Source organism: Amia ocellicauda, chromosome 4 (genome assembly GCF_036373705.1).
Source record: "Amia ocellicauda isolate fAmiCal2 chromosome 4, fAmiCal2.hap1, whole genome shotgun sequence".
Lineage (NCBI taxonomy): Eukaryota > Metazoa > Chordata > Actinopteri > Amiiformes > Amiidae > Amia > Amia ocellicauda.
The window spans coordinates 52,350,352-52,372,221 of NC_089853.1; the positions used below are offsets into that span (position 1 = coordinate 52,350,352).

A 21,870-nucleotide genomic window follows, 5' to 3' on the forward strand; every position below is an offset into this window, starting at 1 on the left:
ACAGCGCAAGTTTCAACAAAAGGTCAAGTCCAGAGCTAACGGAGATCACATGGAAGCACGATTGTGTGTGTATGATGGTTGTGACTTGAAGGAGGCTTCTGAGTCACATAAATTAAAGATAACACGCCCCCCTCCTCCAAAAAAAAAAATCACAAGCTGCCCACCTGCACAGATGTGTCTCCCATGATCCACTTGGCACCCTCAATGACTGCGAGGTAGGAGAATCTCAGCTGGTCAGCAGTCTGGATCAGCCCCATGCGGTAGCGTCTCATTTCCAGAAGGATGTCCCGAATCCGCACAGAGGACGGGTCTTTACGCTTAGACATCTGAGGGAGGGCACAAAGGTATCAGAGAGCAGGCAGGAAAGAAAAGGCTAGGCAGAAAAACAAACGGATATGTACATTGTTTTTTTTAATCACTAAAGTCTGTGAACATACACACCAACGGCTGATCCTCAAATTGGAAGCTGTAGGCATTCAGGGTGATGCAAGTAGATTAATTATTAACTGGTTGATGTATAGGAAACAGAGGGTGTCAATTAGAGGAGTTGCTTCTAACTGGAGTGAGGTCGTTAGTGGAGTTCCACAGGGATCAGTAGTAGGGCCTTTGCTTTTTCTAATTTATATTAATGATCTGGACTCTGGGATAGTTAGCAAACTTGTCAAATTTGCAGATGATACTAAAATAGGTGGCTCAGCAGATACAATCTTGGCAGCACAGGCTATTCAAAGGGACAAAGGGATAATATTCAGTTCTGGGCCGACACCTGGCAGATGAAATTCAATGTGGACAAGTGCAAGGTAATACATGCAGTTAACAAAAATGTCCACTATAATTACACTATGGGAGGAATAGAACTTGATTAAGTATTGCATGAGAAAGACCTAGGAGTCTATATGGACTCCTCACTTTCTCCATCCAAACAATGAGGGGAAGTAATAAAAAGGCAAACACAATGTTAGAGTATATTGTCAAAAGTGTAGAATTTAAAACAAGGGAAGTAATGTTAAGACTGTACAATGCACTAGTTAGACCTCATCTGGAATACTGTGTACAGTTCTGGGCTCCACACTTCAAGAAATATATCGCTGTTCTAGAGGCAGTTCAGAGGAGAGCAACCAGACTTATTCCAGGTCTGAAGGGACTGTCCTACTTGGAGAGACTGAGGGAACTGAACCTTTTCACCCTGGAACAGAGGAGACTACGTGGGCACTTGATCCAAGTCTCCAAAATCATGAAAAGCATCAACCACATCAAACCAGAGGAGCTTTTCCAGATCAGGAGGGACACACACACCCGGGGACACAAATGGAAATTGGCATTTTAATTGCAGCTCACATTGCTAAACTGGCAATTGAATGAAAATGTATAAAAAATGAAAAATAAAAACATATTGGTCGGTCAGTTACAGCTGTAATTGGAAAATATTCCTTCATAAAACAGTCATAACCTTTATAGTTAATTTGAAATTGTGACAATAAAAAATTGTGAAAATGTCACTACAATAATACAAGAGTCTGACACGAGGTGTGTGAGAGTTGACAGGTCTGCTGTTATTACGCCATTTCAATACGGCTTCTAATGTATTTTTACAATAGATATTTATTTAACAAAAGTTGTTGTGTTGCAATTGCATCAATTACAATGTATTAATTTATGGGGAAATGATTTGCGATAGAGACATGCATTTTTTGCTGCGTAGCAGAGATTGTATCTTTGCTGGCGTGCATGGTATTGACCAATGAAAAGGACGTTACTGTCTGTCATCATTCCTAGAGATTATATATTTTTTACCCAACCACAGACTGTGACTATGAATATCTAGCCAATCAAATGAAATCCTTTTAATGACGCGCAGAGACCCAGAGAAGGGAGTAGCACTGAAGAGGAAGAGGAGTATGACGAGCAATAATGTTTCACCATATAACACCCCTTCTCATGTGTTAGTTTAGTGTCTTTATACAGATCCCCATTAGCTGCCATGCTATTGCATATGTGATTGATATGAAGTAGAAACTGTGTGGAAGCATGTTTTTTCTATCCAGATCCTTTCCCCCCTGTCTAGTCTATACAGGTGTGCAATTAGCTTTTGTTATGGTGATTGATAAATTACCTGAATAAATGACACGTTTTAACATGTTCACCACACATTTACACACCCTCATGCATTTTTGGTGATGTTTGCCACTGGCTGGTACGTTTTTTTTTTGTCACTGATGGAGCTAGGAATCTGTGAATATCTACCTTCTAATGAATTTTAACATACAAGTACACTATGAACATATGTAGGCTATATAACAAAACAGTCCAGCATAGGCAAGTGTTTTTATAAATCTAGGATTACAACATGATAGAAAGTACTGAACAGTGCCCAACCATATATATGTACACAACAAACCCAAAACAATAGAGATAGCCAAAAAAACAGCTTTCCTCATTAACTTTAACGTGAAATGCACCATTGCTAACCATCCAACTTATTTTCTGAAACGTATTATCTTGAAGCTCACAATAAACTGACCAATTATCTTTTATAAATGCGGTCATTTAAGGATATATATCTCTGTAGAATTTGCACATGAAATGTGGTTTTACATTTGGATATGGTGCATTTTTCCTGTGTTTTAATTTTTTTAATGTAATTTACTCAAGTATTTGACAATGACCCTCACTTTCCTTTAAAATGTGATGGCAAATATCCACATCTCTGACTGCAATGACAAATGCAGCCAACATGCCAACAATTTGCCATCTAGAAGTGTGTCAGAGAAGCCTGTGGCCATAAATAAAGCAATACAAAAAATTGATAGGAACTGAAATCTAGGTCTGAAATCTAAGAATTTCTGGTGACCAAAGTAACAGCTCAGCTGGCAACAACTTTTCAAGCAATTCATCTTCTTTCATCATTGCACCACCGGGCATTTTGCTTGGGTTTCTTTGCAGCGTCTTTTACTTCCTCATTCATCGGTGCCTCATTTGTCGCCATCAGAGCGGCTGAACCGGTGGAAGCTCCACTACAGGTTGTGCCCTAGAGTGCCGACATCTCAGATTTTAATCTGGGCTTGTGTGCCAGCCAGCTGTGACAGGGGCGCCCCAAGTGGTAGCTTGCTATTTGCAGAGAAGCCTCTGAGGTTGACTAACCTCTAAGATAGCCCAAACATCTACGGCTCGCTAACAACAAAATAAATCCTTACACACACATACATACATACACACACATACATACATACATACATTATATATATATATATATATATATATATATTATATACATACACACACACACACACACACACATATACATACATACATACATATATATAAAATGCATTAATATGTATACTTTAAAAACCAAACATTTGCAAAGTATGTGGAAAAAACGTACTACACAAACTTCAGTGTTGTTTTTTGATTCACCTAAATTTCACAAGCCGCTTCAAGAGCCCAGCACTAGCCTGAATTGAAAATAAATGTAAGAAAAATGTGTTGTGCTGGCATTACTGTACCTTTCAGCAATAAATATAAATACAAATTCAGCACTGGTCAATAAATAAAAAAGGAAAAAAGTACACAACATAAGAACTCTAAAGACTTATTGAAAGGTGCATGTTCTCCCATACTAGGTTTGTCGATTTAACTGCAGTTCTCACCAGTAGGAGGCAGGTGTCCACAAGACAGAAGGTTCCGGAGCGCCCTATGCCTGCGCTGCAGTGGACCACCACAGGGCCCTGCTCTGGGCCCAGGCAGCCCGACTCCCGCACCTTGAACAGGAAATTGAGGAAGGAGGCAGGGGACTCGGGCACCCCAAAGTCAGGCCAAGTGGTGTAGTGGAAATGAAGGATCTCCCTGGTCTCCTGGGTCTATGAGAGGAGGAAATGGAAGCAGTGAAGAAGGGCAGGTATCTAAACCACCTGCATTAAAACAAATGGTCAGCATTTTATTATAATTTTTTCTTGTTTATGTATATACGCACATTTTGATAAACAATTGAAGAATGATATATAGACAGGCGACAAATTAAATGAAAAACCTGAATAAATGGAGGAACGATAGAGTGAGTGGAGTGGAGGAACATAACGAATGCAGATGCCTCCAAACAGGTGTACTGCATGATACAATTAAGCAATTAAAATTCTATCATGCTCTGTGGCATGTATAAAAATGCTGAGCAGGCACACTTGACCTCAAATTTGGATGAAGATAGCAAGAGTAAAGGATCTAAGTGACTTTGAAAGGGGTCATTATTGGGGTACCATAGGCACTGGTCAACAGAGATGTGGAAAAAAGTGGTCAGATGAGTCATCCTTCACCATTTTTCTCGACAAGTGGGTGAGTGCATGTGTGGCGTACACCAACAGAACGGTACAGGCCTGACTGCTTGACCCCTACAGTGAGGGGGTCCGGAGGCTCTGTTATGCTGTGTGTGGGAATTTTCCTGGCATGGTTTGAGTCCCATGAGTGCTGGTTCATATGTAAGTATTCCCCACAATTTATATTACTGGCATATTTGATTATGTAAACAGCTTCCTTCACACTTACTAGAGAAAGTCTGTGCAACTTGAACAAGCCGACTGAGTGATGCATAAAATTGTTGTAAATTGTAAATTAAAGAGTTGAAAAATCCCCCCTATACATTTCTCCTTTGAACTCATTGGGAAAGAAAAAGGCTGAAAAAGATGAAAACATGCTGGGACAGAGCTAAACAGTCTCTCACCTCCAAATTCTCCAGCTCCAGCTGACGCACAGTGTAGTATGACTTGACGTCCTCGGACACTAGAGTTAGCCTGAAACTGGTGTCCTGAAATACCACCTCCTTCTCCTCTCGCTGGGGCCAGTACTGGGCACACTTTACCTGCAGAATGAAGAGAAATGCACTGGAACACAGCCCACTGACACCAAGAGCCCGCAAAGAAGTCACACACTGCATACACGCAAGTAAAAAAAACTAAAACAAAACAGTACTCCAGACAACATCCTTCCCATTGGTAAATCAACAAAGTGGACATGTATTTAGTTTTTCACCAAACCAGTTATTATTATATATATATAGAATAATCATACACACTGACAATTGCCATTAATAAAATAAATACTTAGTTTGGAGTCATTCGATGCCTAAAAGAGCCACAGTTCAGTCTTGCTGTGCTTTGTGTTTGTTATTTCTAATTAGCATGTAATAATAGCTTGCATCTAAACAGTACTTTGGACATAGTATGGTGTGCAGCCTGTGGGCAGATAGGTACAACAGTCGCACTAAACAGTATATAAGTTGAATAATAAGTTGGAGTAGATAAGTAAAAATGAACTGATGGGGAAAGAGGAATTTAGGTAGACCCTATTAAGCATGAGCTAATTTGGGATTTATTACAGATAAAATTAAAATTGTGGTGTAAAGTTAATGGGTTACATTTGTGGCTATGGTTGACCAATTACAACAAATCAAACAAGAGAAAGGAGAGAGTATGATTAACAGTCCACTATTATGAAAATACATAATTTTTCATAATTAATTTCCTAATGTAACAATCCAGTACACCATTCAATAGCTCTTCAGGTTTAAAAAACAAGGCCTGAGAGGATTTTTCACAGACAACTTGGACATCTCCATAGCGATAAAAATGTCTGACTGATTTATAGCTTTTCAATAGAAATAAATGTTGTGGCCTTGAGTGTGAGGTGGAAACACAACAGGTCTGAAGGAAACAAACACACAAAAAACACAAAACGATAAAACCTGAAGAATTCCATTCTACCCAACTCCCTCTTCATCGGACCCATTGTTGTAACGCCACGTTTCCGTGGATTCATCAGATACGAGGAAGTGAATGACTGCCATCGTACTCACCGAACCCTTCTCGATGACCCGGTTCAGCATCACTACGCCGTGGCTGCGTTGCTCCCACACCATCTCCCAGAACTGCCCACACGTGTTAGGTAATGGGCCCTGTGAGGAAGAAATAAAAAAAAAATAACCACCACCGTGATTAATCAACCATCCCTTCCTAGACATTTACAGCAGAAACAGCACGTTGCTCTTCAGGGTATTTAAGATCTTGCAGGGGTCTCCTTTTCCTCTTGGAAACTACCTCTCTTTGAAGTATTTCTCAGAAATTCTCTCAAATGGATTCATGCTTATGTTAAGTCTGGGGGGGGGGGGGAGGGGGAGAATATCAAATGTTAGAGGCTTGCTTGTTATCCCACACAATGCCTATATACTTCCCCACATCTCCTCACAAGCACCAAGAAGCTTTTCCTGATGATATAGGATCAAAATCCACATAATATAAATTATATACTAAGATACTATACATCTTCTTGACCCCCCCACCCCCATACAAGGTCTCCATTATCCATCAAATTATTTATTTTTGTCTTGCTCACTGAGGCAATACAAATATATAGATTTAAAATTAAAAAAATCATTGATTGTTTTTCACACCAATTACAGTCATAGCAGCTGGAGGTGGATTAAATGCATGGATAAGATATCAATAATGTGCCATCACTCAAGTGGAGCCCTCATACAAACATAGGCTACATCCGCTTGCTGGGGAGCAGACACACATTGATCTCTCCAGGAGTAGTCCATGCACAGTAGACTGTCTTGTTTCAATAAAGTGCTTTGATTGGTCCTGCTTTCAATTCAATAAAAATACTTATTCTGACTTAAATTAAACCTTTATTCTTGCCCCCTATCAGTAAACATTCATGTTCAGAGTGTGTCCCTGCCAAAATGTATGCATTTGAATTAGAAATCCCATGTCCCATGTTTTTGCCACATAACTTACACAAATATTTTCAAAAGGCATTAAGAAATTCTAAAAGAGATAGGTTATGGTTAAGGTTGTTCATAACAACTCTTCAGCATTAGGGCCTCATGTTTATTATTAAGTATTTTGCAAGAAAAAACCTGCGACCCAAAGTCATTCCCAAACACTTTTGTTTCAACTAGTAAAACAACTTCATTCACATCGAAGCACTGGGACACTGGAAGACAGCTGCACAAACTGTCCTGGACAGTTGTTAAATGGATCTAGAGCACAGGATGGAGTAAACCATTAGGCTAACATTCAAGTCCTTGAAAAAGAGTCCAAAGCAAAAGCTGGGCAGCAAATTCAAGAGACTGTAGCTCAGATGATAGCCTGATAAGGAACATCATTCCCTCCTTAATTATTAAACCACAGCACAATTAAAGAAAAAAAAACAAATAAAAAACAACTGTGGAGTTGTAAAACTGGATAAAACCTTGTTCAAATCAAGATGAGAGTTGGCAGAGGCTTTGGGAAAAAAAACACCTGTTCTTAATGTGTGGTAAACTATACACAGCACTTATTGTTTGGTTAACATAACACACCTAATTAGTTGTGTAGGTCACCCTAAATATCAGGTTTCGAAAGATTGGGACCACATAGATAAGGATCAATGGACTCTATGCAGGGCCTATAGCCTACGCATTTCCGCTAAAATCTCAGCCAGCTCATTTACTTCCGGTTTCGATCTGTACACATCTGTGATAGATATTGTAGCTAGTGAAATTGTCAGGTTTAGGACAAACGTTTAATTTAAACAGATAACACATTTACATTATTCATCTTTCAAATTAACCTTATAGTGAGTCATCATGAGTTCCAGAAAATTGAATGATCTACAATGTGAGGGCAGTAGTGTGGCTGAACATGGCTGTGTCACGTTGTGTGAGGCTTCCTCTAGTTCAGGGGTTCCCAAGTGCAGCCCGAGGGCCTAATGCGGCCCACAGGATGTTTGGTGCGGACCTCCAAAGCCAACCTTCAACCACCCCTTTTCTGAACCTGTAATTGTTTTTTACGCTCTTTCTGAAAATGTTCCATTACAAATTGCACATGTATTTTGTGGGAAAATGTCACCCGTCAGTCTCCAGTGGTACAACACAACAGCTGTCTTCCTGCTCTCTGTTCGTTTCTTCCGCCTCAGCTTCACATGCTCACAAAAGCATAACAGATCAGTAACATCAATGAACAACTAGATTTAAAAGTTTCTGGAAATGCCATCTGTGAAAAACTACCATTTTAAGACCATTTAAAGGAGTATCTGATGAATATAAGCAGTTCAGCATGTTAAATATATTTTAAAGAATTACAGCTTGAAAGCAGCTTGATAGCTCTTCTGTGGAAGGATTTATGAGAACATATTTAAATTTGACCTTACAAGAAGGTCAAAGGTCATCATATGGGGCATTTTCAGATAGATCATACATGGCTAAGGGGAGGTCAAAGGTCAAAACTAAGGTATCTGGAAGGTGTTTTAGAAGTAAACATATGATGTTCATTACAAATCTGAAGTACGATATCAGTTTTGAGCCTTGCGTCTAGGACAAAATACGAGTTTAATACTCAGTGAATTTGACATTGAAGGAAAGGTCAAAGGTCAAATTCAGGAGCATATTTTGATAGCCCATCTATGGTTTCCTATATGTGCTCAAAATATACCAAATGCCTATTTCCTCTCTGTGAGGAGTGATAGAGCAAAATATTGCATTTGACCTGAAACGAGAGGTCAAAGGTCAATTATGGAAATTTTTTAAATGGACCACTTATTATTTCATATACACCAATCAGCCATAACATTATGACCACCTGCCTAATATTGTGTAGGTCCCCCTTTTGCCGCCAAAACAGCCCTGACCCGTCAAGGCATGGACTCCACTAGACCTCTGAAGGTGTGCTGTGGTATCTGGCACCAAGATGTTAGCAGCAGATCCTTAAGTCCTGAAAGTTGCGAGGTGGGGCCTCCATTGACTTGTTTGGCCAGCACATCCCACAGATGCTCGATTGGATTGAGATCTGGGGAATTTGGAGGCCAAGTCAACACCTTGAACTCGTGATTCATCAGACCAGGCCACCTTCTTCCATTGCTCCGTGGTCCAGTTCTGATTCTCACGTGCCCATTGTAGACGCTTTCGGAAGTGGACAGGGGTCAGCATGGGCACCCTGACTGGTCTGCGGCTACGCAGCCCCATACGCAACAAACTGCAATGCACTGTGTGTTCTGACACCTTTCTATCAGAACCAGCATTAACTTTTTCAGCAATTTGAGCTACAGTAGCTTGTCTGTTGGATTGGACCACACGGGCCAGCCTTCGCTCCCCATGTGCATCAATGAGCCTTGGCCACCCATGACCCCGTCGCCGGTTCACCGCTTTTCCTTCCTTGGACCACTTTTGATAGGTATTGACCACTGTAGACCGGGAACACCCCACAAGAGCTGCAGTTTTGGAGATGCTCTGACCCAGTTGTCCTAGCCATCACAATTTGGCCCTCGTCAAAGTCACTCAGATCCTTACGCTTGCCCATTTTTCCATTTTTCATCAACTTTGAGGACAAAATGTTCACTTCCTGCTAATATATCCCACCCACTGACAGGTGCCATGATAACAAGATTATCAGTGTTATTCCCTTCACCTGTCAGTGATCATAATGTTATGGATGTCCAATACTAAATGTGACTATCTTCAATCTAAAAGCAGTTATTAGGCATAATAACTTTGAATTGACCTTTGAACCTTGAAGAAAAGGTCAAAGTTCAAATTACAAAAAAAAAAAAAAAAACATTTGGCCTGCTTTATATGTGGCATGGTGCCCATTATGGCTTTTGCAGTGTTTACAAGAAGTTACAAGCTATCAAAGTTGTTCCTTTAATTTTTTGTAATATCCCATGATACATAGCTCTGAGCAGAAAACTGAAACTTCATACAGGAGTTCGTATTAGTGTTCAATAGTATGTTTGGCCATAATATCATCCTAGAAGACGTAATGAGATGTTCAATATCTGATGATACTTGCATCAGATCCTAGATGCTGTATCTCAGTCCAGGAACGTCACAGATGATGGCGAGTAGTTTATTCTGAAATAGCACCTACATTTTCCTATAAGCATTAATTAAGTACTATAACTGTAATCACAGCCTTTAAAGTGTTATATACTACTTTCACTTTTAAAGCATATGGCATGTAGGTCCAAAAGTACACCACAGCCATAATAAAAACAAAAGCATACTATTTGGGACACAGCACAAGCAGACTGCCAAGTTTGGTATGGAACAGTGCAAAACTGTAGGAAGAGATGCGTTGACATTTTGGTGTGTAAACAAGAATAATAAAAAGAATAATAATAATAATAAAGAAACCGAGTAATAACAAGATCTGCCTTTTACAACGCAGATAAGAATAATCAAGAAACCGAGTAACAAGATCTGCGTTTTACAACGCAGATCAGAAGCCGCAAAAATAATCAAGAAAATGAGAAAGAACAAGATCTGCATTTTACAGCGCAGATAATGATGAGCCCTGTTAATGCTTTGTCTTACAGTGCATAAGGAGTGCACTCTTCCCCACGGCCTTTAAGTCTCTACTTCAGTCTGCTTTAGTTGTGTACTCTAAATGTTGTAAGTCTACAGCTAAAGATTAACAGCATTCGTACCCTCTATTGGAAATAAATACCCCTTTCCATACTGCTTTGTCCATTGTTATCACTAACAAATTTACAAGTTTTCCAAAACATTTGAAATCACAATAATTCAGAAGAACAAGAAAACATTGTTATATTCAGGAAGAGTTTTACAGGCTTCTGCATCATAACCTTAAAAAATGCAATGTCAGAATAACCACCAGAACTCAGATATTAAAAAGCACTTTGTGGCAAATTTAAACTAAATTGAAGGGCAATATAGAGCCTTGACTGTAAATGTATGGGGGCTCTTTAAGCTATTAGCATATGCAAGTGAGGTTGAGCCCATAAAACCCACGTGGTATATAGCAGAAGGAGAGGGGCTGATTAACTGTTCCGGGTGAAAGGGAGCTGACTTCTGGTTCCGGGTGATCGATTCCTTTGGTGTTGGGTTGTTGCGGGAAAGAGAACTGCTTACTGAATGCACTACACGCTCACAGCGGAAATCCTCCACGCGGCTGGACTGCTCCTGTTGCTATGAAGTCGGACTTTGTACTTTCATGTTATCCTGTATGTTTTAGGCCTTGTTTTAAGATTCACATGATAACTCAGAATGTATATGGGGAATCGGACGGGAGTGATTAGTTTTCCTTGGTTGTTTTGTTTTGTTTTCTTACTTTGGTTATTATTTTAACTGTAATGTGTATGGGGCTGTAAAAACCTGCCGTGGGGGAACTGAATGCACATGCACAGTAAAGTATAGTCTGACTCCACTATGATATGTAAATCGATTGTGTGATTTATTTATGTGGTGGGCATAACCTACCTGGCGCCCGAACAACTGTTTCGGTTTCTAAATACGCCGCCACAACTTCCATACTTCACTATCTTATAATGAATAATGATCAAAGAAAAAAACCTTCAACAAATATGACTCCATTCACATTTGAGATTTAGGCCGGCCCAGGGCCGCCTTAACTCAAATGTGAACGGGGTCAGAGATTTAAAGCGGCCCTGGGCCGGGTGAAAACTAGTCCCGCTTTTTGACCCGACCTAAAGGCGACCTAAATGTATATGTAAATGCTCCAAGCCCTGGGCCGGGTGGAAAGAGTCAGCGTGTGACGCAACTCAAGCCACCCCCCCCAGAGACTCTGAGTCTGAGTCAAAGGAGATGCCGATTCGCCACCACAGAATAAACACAGGCACCCAACAAGCTTACACTACTTCACAACACAGTAGTCTCTATATTGTTTAAATGTCAATATTGATCTATAGCTGTAAATGTAGATACATTTCGCTAGCTCGCTGGTCTAGGCTAAGAAATGAGTTATAATGATGTAAACAGTACAAACTACTCAGTCAAATTAAAATAAAAGCGTGTAGCTGGTAAACTTGCTATTGTTTGTTAAGTATGATTGAAGTCTGGAATTTAACAGTATGCATTTTACACCTGAAAATTGCATTGTGAAATTGTGAACGTGACCAGGTAACTTTTTTCACTTTTTTGCATTAAAACGATATACATTTAACCGAAGCAGGTTTCCATTTAAATTTTAAAATGAGACCAGCTGTTTACTATCCAATACGAAATGCGATTATATTGAGCTGAGCAGTACAATCACAAATGCCGGCGTTGGAGGTAACAGGGATAATGCAGAAATTAAAGCACTGTTTACAATTTGGATAGAAGACAAAGTTAAAAGAGTGTATGAGCGGTGCGGTCTATGAGAATATAACTATAGAAGCGATCACAGAGGCTGCTTTCGATGCATACGATTGAATACAATTTATTGTGATTTAATAATCACGTCCTACTAAATGTGCTTTGCTTTCGGGTGAATTGTGTAGTTTGAGATATATATCAATATTAATAAGTTTGTTTATTAATAAGTGATTATAAATACAGCACATACACCTGTAAGCAGACCTAATGCCATGCATAACTGGTTTGTTTGAGCAGATTTTTTTAATTCCTGGCATGCATTTAGTTTAGGCCTCCTTTTCGCCCGCATATGTGAACGCACTTAGGCCTCCTAAAACCGCAAATGTGAACGGGGTCTCTAAAAAAAAAAAAAAGCCGGACTAAATTTGAGGCGGCCCAGGGCCTGCCTAATAAGTGTGAACGGGGTCTATGTAATCACAGGTAGAGGACCCCCCGAAACACAGGCTCTCACTATTTTAAATCTCACCACACACTTTTCTATAGTTCTTGGTATTTAGGTGACCCGATTCTGAATCTCACTTAGGGCCCCATAAAGGTTATGGCCGATGTAACTTGAAATATATATTTTGAAACCCTTCTCTTTTTTGCTTGATTAAGCGACAGCTGCTGCTCTTACATACGATGTACATCATTGACCATCTGGGGAGCTCTTGTAGTCAATGGGCATAGAAAGTCATTTTCACCTGAACGTATACTTACGGCAGTCGCTTCCAGTGATACACACAGAAGTTTCTGGGCTGGCTGAGATAAAATGCGAAAGTGGCTGTGCATGGAGCCTATTAAGCAGGATAGGTATTAAGTTACATTAACACTGTTCCTTGAAGGGCTGAGAGGGAATTTACACAAGTTCCCCATGATCATTGAACAAGTGAATCTACCCACACTACAAAATGTTCAGGATTAAATGTTTTCAAGACTTTGCAAATGGATCATTTAAGGATGATCTAGACTACAGCTCCAACCCTGGATGTTTTTTTAAGTACCACATCAACGCCATAAGCTAAAGACTTCAAATTGTTGCGTGCATATGTGCAACATTCCTCAACCTGTCAACCAGAAAACAATATAGTATGCATTTCAGATAACAGCTCTTTATTCAGGGTACATACAGCTTTCCAAAAGTCAAATTCAAGCACTTCAAGTACTTTCAAGGTGCACGGTCAAATATTTTCCAGCACCTCGCAGCCTTTGTAAACTAAACCTTCTCATCTAAAATGCACACTTTTCTGCACTGAACTAAGCATATGAAATTATAATTTCACCACACTATTAGATGTTATTATGCTGTAACACCAAAAATGTTTCATGAGAGCCTTCATGTACACTTGGCATTGTGTTGTTACCTGGCTTAAATCAGGTTGATATTAAATCAATATAAATCAATCTTGCAATTAGTCCAAAATTAGTGAACACCAGTACACAGTAACTTCAGTTTGAAATAAAGCTTAAGTGACAATTGTTTAAAGCTATAAATATAAGCTATAATTACTTTGCATTAGTATCTGCTGGTCTCTCTTTTTTTTTTTAAATGGAATTACACATTATTATAATCTAATACGAATACTATGTCCTATATTTATTTATTTATTTATTTGTATTATACAAAAAAAAAAAAAAAAAGCAGAGACCAGCAGATACTAGTGCAAAGTATTTATAGCTGAGGGAGACTCCATAACATATAGACCGTCACCATTTACTATATAGTAAATATCTTGTACTGGACAAATTATTTAGTTTTTGCTAGGGTTAAGCGATTACCTAATTTTAGAAACGTTTTAGTTTATTTTTGCCTAGTGCAGTGCTGAATGACATGAAAGTATCAGTGTCTCTTTCTCGTTTTGTTGCGGTTGTTCTAACGGTATGCTTACTTTGCTAGTCTGAAAAAGCATATTCTGTCGATCTTTACTTCTAGTAATTTAATTCTAATTAAATCAATATTTATTGACTGTATTTAGTGTACAATAATCAATTGAATACACATATGCAACAGTTATTCTTATTATTCCGTCCATTGGTTGCGGTTGTGCTTATTGCTGTGCATGTCTGAAAAATAAAGTCTTATTCTGTCGTATTCTAGTACTTTTATATGTTTATTTTGTCTAATTTACATTGATAATGTAAATACACAAGCACAATTATTATATTATATACTTGTAGAAAACCTATACACTATTTTTTAAGTCTTAATAATACACAAAGAAAAGTTAAGCAACTTAAGAAAAACTCTAAACTCACTCTGGACAGCGCGGGCGCACACACATGACTGTGCACAGAAAGAGGAATTGTCAGCAAACCATCAAACAAATGCCTACAGTGGCCATTCACGTCTAGAAATTATGAAAAATTCCCCGCCGTTTACCTTTGGCATAACTCAACAGTGCAGACTACCATAGTGAAAACTTGAATATTTTTCTTGCAAACCTTACAATGCTGTCCGCAAATGTGGACCTTATTTTAACCATAGTTTATATTCAATGTTATGGAGTCACCTCTCTTTAAAACAGCAGCATTGCGGGACATTTGCCACACTGGGCACTGATGCCACGGTGTCTCAGCGACTCTCTCGCAGCGCATCAAACACACTGGCAGATCAAACAGGAGTCGTATTGGCCGCGGCATAAAGCAATCAACTGGCTCTCTACAACCACTGTAGTTAAGTCCCGAAGTTAATTCTTTTAATCAGATTGCCGATTTATTATTACAGTGATTAGCAAATTTAAAAAATATATATATTCACAAAATTCCAGCACTTTCAAGCACTTTATTCAAAATTCAAGCACTTTCACAACCTTGAAAATACCACCTTAAAATTCAAGCATTTTCAAGGATTTCAAGCACCCGTACGAACCCTGTTTATTGCTTTGTTTTTACATTAACCTGGTGTCCTGGTATCGGGATAGTGCTCCCTGATAGGCTTGTTCTCAATATAAAGTGCAAATAAATTATTAATAAATAAAAACAGCCTCTGTAGCTACCTGAAAACATAAGTATATGTAGCTCACTGCTGTTTACTTTAGCTCTCTATACAAAAAGACAAGATTTAATGAATAAATAAAGTGAACAGCAGCACAGTCAATGAATCTTACCTAAAATAATAAGGCACTTTTTGTTCTAGCTAACCTTGCTACACCATGCAAGGCTGCAAAAAGGCATTGCACACATTAGATTAACACTCAGACATGAGAGAGGGCGAAGATGATAAAAATCTGAAATTCTGAAGAGGAGCACTAAGGCGCTACAACCTAGGCCGGGGGTATGGGGTCCGCCAAGGCCCCCTTTGGGGTCCACAGGCGAAGAGCAAGGCATTTGTGTGGAACTTCATGCCTAATTTTGGCATAATTTGGCGTTACAATGCATACCAGCGTACTTTGATGTCAAAATGCGTACATGCTACACAAAATGTGGGGGGCCAGGATTGGAGACAAGTGCTGTTTGGGGAATATTTTCATGTAACATCTGGTAATTTACCCCGGTAGAAAAGACAAGGTCAAAGAGTGTTGGGGAGTAATGTTTTTAAAGTATAATGCTATAAGCTGGAGGTGCATCAAGGAAATAGTTATATTGCAACTTAACGTAACTAAAGCATTGAGCGCCTACATTTTATCAATTGTAATCTCTTTATCCAGAAAAATAGGAACATTAAATAGTACACAATTCAACTAATAAAAAATAAAATATTCAAGGATTAGCAGTTCATGGGCAGCAAAGTAAACAGAACCACTTCTCAAGCTAGAAAATCCTCACATTTCTGCCGCCAGAAAGTAAGATGTATTTTTCACATGCCTGTTGCTCTGGAACAAACGGGATTCAGGCCAATGTGCTTGTGGATTTCGAAACACCTAGTTTTCATTTCAAGCAGGTCTGGACTTGGAAGTGTTTCAGTGTGCAATTATGAGAAAATGATTGCTCAAGACATGGGAAGTGGGGAAGGTGCAAGTGGGGAGGTGGCTGGGGGGCGCAGCTTTGACGCAGAGAAATATATTGCATTCCTCCTACTCATCACTGGTTAATATGCAGCTTTTGTGCACATGGTGGCTGCTGGAAATCAGGTTGCACATTCAGACAGGCCAAGAAAGAAGTTATCTTCCAATTCTACATTAAAGCACTTGCTTGATAGTGGGGAGGGGAGGGTGACTTATTTTATTTTAAAAAGGCAAAAACAAAAGCTGTATTTACATCACACAGAAACACAAGCCTCTGGCAAGATGAAAACCTTTTTTTATAGAATGTACCCTGCCAAGAGACAGTCTCTCAGAACCATTACCACACTGAGTGAGGTCAGAGAGCAGATTCTATCAGTGCTTGGTAACGGCCAGCACAAGAACTCTTCCTGACAACACCACCCCAGTGCTTCCTCCCACCAAAAAAGTTAAAAGTAAATGAATTGCCAAATCAGCCTGTGTATTGGCACTGACCTGTGTGAGAATGTAACTCCTTTGTGCCTCCTCCACTGAAATCAAGCTGGCATTAATGTAGTCATTGGTTCCGAGCTGCAGACGGATTCTGCTGTGGTCAACTGGGAAAGGGATAGAGAACACAGGGTGAGAACCTTAGTAGAGATCACAACTGCTCTGAGCCTTCACTGGAACCAACCTGTCCCTCTAGGTGTAACACTGCTACAGCATTTAGTTTCTCAGTTGGCCTACTATAGTCAACATCCCCAAAGACTATATGGCAACAAGTTTCAATATTTCTACTACATAAACTTGTAATCGTATGGCAACCACAGGTGGATATGTTGTTCTACAGAAAGTGCATTAATTCAATACAAGTACAACACAATGCAAGTCCTCACTTGAGAAATGTCAACATGGCAGCCACATACAGTCATACCTGGATTGGAAGCAAGTGAAGGTTAGCAAGATAATTAGGACAGGATTCTGACCGCAATGGTGGCGTCTTTCAAAGTTCTGAAGGGTTTATGGTTTAATTTTAATTTTTTGGGGGGCATTTCAGCACATACTGAAGATACAGGATGCATTATTATTTCAAATGTTGCCAGTGAGCACAACTGGGATAGCTGAAGTGATCACATAAGAAATATCAGCAATGCATATTTCACACGAAAGAAGAAAATGAAAATGTAATGAATTATAAACAAACTCAATCACAGAGGGGAAAAAGTGGTTTAAGAAGAGGGGGGGGAGTACAAAATATTGTTTGAAGTTATCATTAAAATAAATAAAAAAATAAAAATATAGCTGCAAGCAGCAATGTAGGGGGTCAAGCATATTTAGATGGATATGGCATGTTTAACAGTTTTTAGGGTTTCAGCCACAATGAGATTCAAACCCAGGTTTTACACACTACAGTGCTGTGATCTAACCACAACGCCAAATGGCTCAGGGATCATAATATGTCTTCAGATCTGCTACAATATGATAATGCTAGTACATGAATATTGAAACTAATAAAGCCATAAGCAGCCAAACACATCTGTAGGGATACATTGTGTTTAACATACTTTTAGTTCTGGCCATGGTGGGACTCAAACCCAGCTCTTCTGTAGCCTAGTGCAGTGACCTTACTGTCTGAGCCATATACAACATAAGCAAAGTGTCACAAAACTATCCTATGCCTGTGAGAAGGGAGTGCTTAGATTATAACTTCATCGTTTGTAATATGAGTGTCATATAATATGTGATATAATGTGTAAAATTGTGGTGGAATAGTGTGTAATATGAATATTTATAATGTGAGTGTGATATGTTATTCATATATATTACAAGATATTTTTTGTACTCTGCAATATACTACATTAACTAAAGTCTTCTTACAATGAATACATAGACAATATAAAATTGTTAATTATTTCAAGATTTGTAAAGATTACTATTAGTTAAATTTGTATTGGTAGTACAGCTCCCTCTCTTTTTCAGGTCCACATGAATGTATAACATGTATCGCTTCATAAATGTACTCTATTATAAATCCAAGCCTTAACAGCAAGCTCCCCAGTGGCGCAGTGGGTAAAAGGCATGAAATGCAAGACTAAGAGATGTTCTCGTATCTTGTATATGTTAACACCTACATGTGTCTGACTACCTATGATGAAATCCTGCTGAAAGCTTGACTTGATGGTTGAGTTTGAGTATGTGGTCTGTACTGGAAGTCCTTACAAACTTGGCATGATGGTTGAGTTTCAGAGTATGTGGTCTCTACTGGAAGTCCCTACAAGTGGTGGCATTGTCTGTGATTGATAGAGCATTGATAGATGTGCTATCTAAGTGGGTTAGATAACATTTTGGGTTTGTGAAAGTACAGACAAATTTAGTTTTATAAATCTTTTTTTAAGAATTTACATTTACAAATCTGAATATAGGTCATAACACGAAGTCATGCACCAAGTTTCACATCTGTCCCATTAGCGGTTTGGAAGAAGAAGAGGTTTGAATATGGTCTTATAATTGTCACTTAATCTAATATTGGCACCACACCATATGCCGTACAACCTCCACATTTCGTGTGGGACAACCTGCTATAGGTATCTACCAACACACCAATTTTGGTGAGTTTCTCTTAAGTTGTTTTAATTTCATAGTCGTTTGAAATTTATGGACAAAAAAATATGAATTGATTTGGTCATAGCAGGCAAGTTATTTGATGCATCAGCTTACTTTTAACAAATCTGAATATAGGCCATAACATAACATCACACACCAAGTTTCAAATCTGTCCCATTAGCGGTTTTGGAGAAGATGATTGAATATTGTCTTACAATTGTCAATAATCCAATATTGGCACCAAACAATAAGGCATCTACCAGCATACCAAATTTGGTGAGATTCTGTCCAGTAGTTTTCATTTTATGGCCATTTGAAATATATGGCAGAATAATAATAATAATCATCCGACCAATTACAAAAGGCTGTCCAGCAACTTCGTTGCTTGGCCACCTAATAATTTATCTACCCTAATTTTTTCCCCACACCAAATAGCAGGCAAGGAAGAAGTGAGCATCTTCACAAGGCTTTCGAACTTGTATAAAATTGTGGTTTGACAGGAAGTGCCTTTTCAAAAAGGCCTAATGTAAAGGCTGTCTTTATTAATGTCAAAACTGAGTGCAAACTATTTTGTCAAAATAGACACCGATGTTGTCAAAAGAAAAAGAAAATGCTCCCTTGCTATTGTAGGCCTTCAGAATTACACATTACATGTAGAAATGTTTATATGTGATGTGATGTTTAAATGTTATGTGATATGAACGCCTTACTGACCTGTACAGGCAACAGTTATAACTGAATTTTATGGGTAATTATTTAAAAGCTTTTTTTCAACTTCTATTGCTGCTATCATCATCATAATGACGTAAGTCCACTATCTTCATGTAAGGTTAAGATACATAGGAAATCCTTAACCACACATTGTCCACAGCGACAAGGGAACAGAGACAAGATAAAGACATTACTCACAAGGGCTCACATCTCTGTAGCGATTCCTGGTTTTGTTCTCAGGAAGTTTGGCAATTTTACAGGGGAGCTCACTGGACTGTTGGCGTATCTCCTAAGGGGAAAAAAGGGAAAAAATACAAAAAAAGGTTATTTGGTGACTACTCATCTTTGGGGAAGAGATGCATCACAGAATAATGACCTGGTGCCAGCTATACAGTTAGGTCCATAAATATTTGGACAGTAACAACTGTCACAATGGATTTGAGATGATGGAATTTTCTGCAATGGCCAAGTCAAAATCACCTGACCTGAATCCAATTGAGCATGCATTTCAATTGCTGAAGGCAAAACACCCCAAGAACAAGCAGGAACTAAAGTCAGCTGCAGTGCAGGCCTGGCAGAGCATCACCAGGGAAGAAACCCAGCACCTGGTGATGTCTATGGGATCCAGACTTCAGGCAGTCATAGACTGCAAAGGTTAATTTAATTTAATTCATAATTATGTTAGTTTGTCCAAATGCTTTTGAGCCCCTAAAATTGGGGGGAGCACCTATAAAAATGGGTGTAATTTCTACACCATTCACCCAATTTGGATGTAACTACCCTCAAATTAAAGATGAAAATCTACACTTAATTTGTTTCCTTTCAAATATATTGTGGTGGCATATAGAGCCAAAATGATGACAATTGTTGTTAGGATAGAAGTCCTAATTTTAGTCCTAATTGCTAAACGAAGACAATTCCTCTCATTACAAGACAGAGAAATTGATACACACATTTGTTAAATCTAGATTGGATTACTGTAAAGCCATTCTGTCAGGTAGCACAAACAGAGCAATTTCTGCACTTCAGTTAGTTCAAAATGCTGCTGCAGGAATCCGATCTAAAACAAAAAACATGAACACATCACTCCAGTATTAGCTACTCTTCACTGGCTCCCCGTGCGTTACAGGATAGATTTCAAAGTTTTCTTATTAGCATTTAAAGCACTAAAGGGGCTGGCACCTCCTTACTTAAAATATCTCCATCAAATACTATCTGTGTTGGCTGTTGATATCCCAGTAAGCTGGTTACTTAGTGATCCTTAAAATACACAAGAGTTATAGGGCTCCAAAACTGTGGAACGATCTTCAAGCCAATGCAAGACATGCTCCCTCTGTCTTAGCCTTTAAATCATGGGTTAAATTGGCTTTTCTAGCCAATAGTGAAGTTCGTGTGCCATGGACATGCAATGCACAATTGTGTTTGAAGATGTCCTGTATTGCATGACCAGTATCTGAGCACAATTAAATTTTTTATCTTCCAGCAATAGCCCCCTCTGAGTGGCTGACGAGGCACCTTGTCCCCCACCGTGGAAGCCCAACGAGGCACCCCTCCACAGAGGGCTAACAGTGCACCCACACCCCAACGTCTAACGAGCCATTGCCACCCAAGGGCTGTTGATGTTCCAACGCCCCCACCCCCGAGGGCCGGCAAGAGGGAAGACCACAGCCAGCAGCACTGTTTAAGAAGTTTCTGATCTCCTTTTTGCTGTAACGACTATATTGCCTGGAGGGGAGTCCTATGCCCAGAGATTTATTTTCTCCTACATGTCATCCATAGGAGTTTTTGTTTCTCTCTTTGTTGGTTTACATTACTTTAGTTCAAGGTCTATTTTTATGTATTTTATATATATATATACACTCACCTAAAGGATTATTAGGAACACCATACTAATACTGTGTTTGACCCCCTTTCGCCTTCAGAACTGCCTTAATTCTACGTGGCATTGATTCAACAAGGTGCTAAAAGCATTCTTTAGAAATGTTGGCCCATATTGATAGGATAGCATCTTGCAGTTGATGGAGATTTGTGGGATGCACATCCAGGGCACGAAGCTCCCGTTCCACCACATCCCAAAGATGCTCTATTGGGTTGAGATCTGGTGACTGTGGGGGCCAGTTTAGTACAGTGAACTCATTGTCATGTTCAAGAAACCAATTTGAAATGATTCGACCTTTGTGACATGGTGCATTATCCTGCTGGAAGTAGCCATCAGAGGATGGGTACATGGTGGTCATAAAGGGATGGACATGGTCAGAAACAATGCTCAGGTAGGCCGTGGCATTTAAACGATGCCCAATTGGCACTAAGGGGCCTAAAGTGTGCCAAGAAAACATCCCCCACACCATTACACCACCACCACCAGCCTGCACAGTGGTAACAAGGCATGATGGATCCATGTTCTCATTCTGTTTACACCAAATTCTGACTCTACCATCTGAATGTCTCAACAGAAATCGAGACTCATCAGACCAGGCAACATTTTTCCAGTCTTCAACTGTCCAAGTTTGG

The 21,870-nt window shown here is 39.3% G+C and overlaps 1 protein-coding gene across 1 annotated transcript in view; it reads right to left on the minus strand.

Moving 5' to 3' along the window:
- ptpn1 (protein tyrosine phosphatase non-receptor type 1) overlaps positions 1-21,870 on the minus strand; it is a 46,063-nt gene that overhangs the window by 4,507 nt on the left and 19,686 nt on the right. Inside the window, exons 2-7 of the mRNA XM_066702737.1 lie at positions 19,558-19,648; positions 16,561-16,661; positions 5,846-5,944; positions 4,715-4,852; positions 3,651-3,860; positions 165-326 (exon numbers count right to left, since the gene is read on the minus strand). Of these exons, the coding sequence (XP_066558834.1) occupies positions 165-326; positions 3,651-3,860; positions 4,715-4,852; positions 5,846-5,944; positions 16,561-16,661; positions 19,558-19,648 (801 nt within the window). The remainder of the gene's footprint in view (positions 1-164; positions 327-3,650; positions 3,861-4,714; positions 4,853-5,845; positions 5,945-16,560; positions 16,662-19,557; positions 19,649-21,870) is intronic.